The 2383-nt window shown below is 47.9% G+C and overlaps 1 protein-coding gene across 1 annotated transcript; it reads right to left on the minus strand.

The window, feature by feature from the left end:
* Positions 1–314: 314 nt before the first annotated feature.
* On the minus strand, positions 315–1711 carry LOC112069427 (CCHC-type zinc finger nucleic acid binding protein; the record flags this gene model as incomplete). The annotated part of the gene is made up of 2 exons (XM_024136765.2): positions 315–816; positions 1539–1711. Coding segments are annotated over 2 exons (291 nt in total), but the record flags the coding sequence as incomplete, so codon positions are not given.
* Positions 1712–2383: the final 672 nt, after the last annotated feature.

The raw sequence follows: 2383 nt of genomic DNA on the forward strand, positions 1-2383 counted from the left end.
GTCGGGTGTGCGAAGGTCGGCGCAGAGCTCCCCACTACCCCCAAAATAATTATGGAAGGGGGCCCGGTTGAAAACGTTTGGGAACCACAGGTCTAAGTGTTATTTTGTAGAAAAATAACATTTAGATTTGTGAAAACATTCTCTCTCTTAGCCTTTCTTTTTCTGATCCGTTTCCATGATTATATAACACATCAACTTACTACTGGATCAAGACTGATTCTGACACTCAGCAGCTAACACTGTACAAAAACAAAGTTTTATCTTCTTGTGAATTAGCTATGACTGTCTGTATTCATACACCATGTTGTGACGGGTTTGGTCCTGGTCTGTCTGCATGCTGCTGTCGGACCGAACCCATAACGACCACTGGGTGGTGCTGCTGTCTCAGGTCTAGTCCGTTTTCTTCCAAAAAACTAAAAAGTTCCGACAGACTTTCATTCCGACTGGTTTCCCGGACCTGGTAGGGAGGACATGAACTCATCCCTGGTCACCAGTGGCATGGGAAATGGCTTCTTTAACAAACCATTGTACATTAACCTCTACCAAAGTAAACATTTTTGATTAAATGCAGAAAGTGTATTATTCCGCCCCTTTACAGCGGACTGGTCTGGGAGCAGCCTCCGTAGCCAGAGGGGAGGTTTCAGACAAAATAATCCAATCATCCAGGTGAAGGAGGGGCGTAGGAAGGCAGCAGAGCACTAGGCCGTGGCCTCGATGGTGCATTCTTTAGCCAGGTGACCAGACTTTCCGCAGTTGTAGCAGTTGACTTCGCTGGCCTTGCTGCACTGGACGGCAACATGGCCGATCTCACCACACCTGGTGGGAGACAGAGGAGAGATGAGGTTTAGCTAAGAGAAGGGAGTGTTTTCAAGATGGAAGCACAGTGATGAGTACAGTACAGTTCCCGCTCAGCCCAGTCAAAACTGTTCGCTGCTCTTGCACCCCAATGGTGGAACAAACTCCCTCACGACGCCAGGTCAGCGGAGTCAATCACCACCTTCCGGAGACACCTGAAACCCCACCTCTTTAAGGAATACCTAGGATAGGATAAAGTAATCCTTCTAACCCCCCCCCTCCCCCTTAAAAGAGAGTTAGATGCACTATTGTAAAGTGGTTGTTCCACTGGATATCATAAGGTGAATGCACCAACTTGTAAGTCGCTCTGGATAAGAGCGTCTGCTAAATGACTTAAATGTAAATGTAATGAGTCTGTGTGTTAGTCTTCAGAAAGCACAGTACTGGGTCTGTGCATCAGTCCGTTTACCATGTGGCTTTAACAAGTCTAGGAGAAAGTGACAGGTAGCACATCCAGGACTCCCCAGTAACACTTCACTACTTTGTTTAAAAATATATAGATTTTGTAAATGTTCTTAAAATTGTTTTTTACGTGCATATTTTCCTTTATAGGGGATAGAGACCGTGACAGAGAGGATAGATTGGAGAGAGTTTTATACCAGAAGGGGCGTGGGCCGGTCCCGAACCCACACAGTACCTGTGTGTTAACTCACCTAACAGCTCTTCTGGATGTGTAAACTCACCTGTAACATTTGACCTTCTCACAGCCCTTCTGGATGTGTCCAAAACCTCCACAGGAGTAGCACTTCTGCTCGTTGGCATGGTCACAGTCTCGGGCCACGTGGCCAGCCTTGCCACAGTTATAACAGACCTGTATTATAACATAAGTCACGTGGCCAATCCTGCCATAGTTATAATAACGTTATAACACACCGGCCTCGCCCTAGTTCTAACACTACAACACACCGGCCTCGCCCTAGTTCTAACACTACAACACACCGGCCTCGCCCTAGTTCTAACATAACACTACAACACACCGGCCTGCCCTAGTTCTAACTACAACACACCGGCCTCGCCCTAGTTCTAACACTACAACACACACTGCCACCTCGGCCCTAGTTCTAACACTACCACACCCGGCCTCGCCTAGTTTAACACTACACTACACCGTGCCTAGTTCTATACTACAACACACCGGCCTCGCCTAGTTCTAATACTACAACACACCGCCTCGCCCTAGTTCTAATACACAACACACCGCCCTCGCCTAGTCTAATACTACAACACACCGGCCTCGCCCTAGTTCTAATACTACAACACACCTGGCCTCTGCCCTAGTTCTAATACTACAACACACCGGCCTCGCCTAGTTCTAAATACTAACACAACACCGGCCTCAGGCCTTGTTAACACAAACACGCCTAGTTCTAACACTACGCACACCGGCCTCGCCTAAGTTCTAACACTACACACCACCGGCCTCGCCTAGTTCTAATACTACAACACACACCGCCTCGCCCTAGTTCTAACACTACATACACACCGGCCTCGCCCTAGTTAAAACGACACACACCGTCTCGCCCTGTTC

Source organism: Salvelinus sp. IW2-2015, unplaced genomic scaffold (genome assembly GCF_002910315.2).
Source record: "Salvelinus sp. IW2-2015 unplaced genomic scaffold, ASM291031v2 Un_scaffold1010, whole genome shotgun sequence".
NCBI lineage: Eukaryota > Metazoa > Chordata > Actinopteri > Salmoniformes > Salmonidae > Salvelinus > Salvelinus sp. IW2-2015.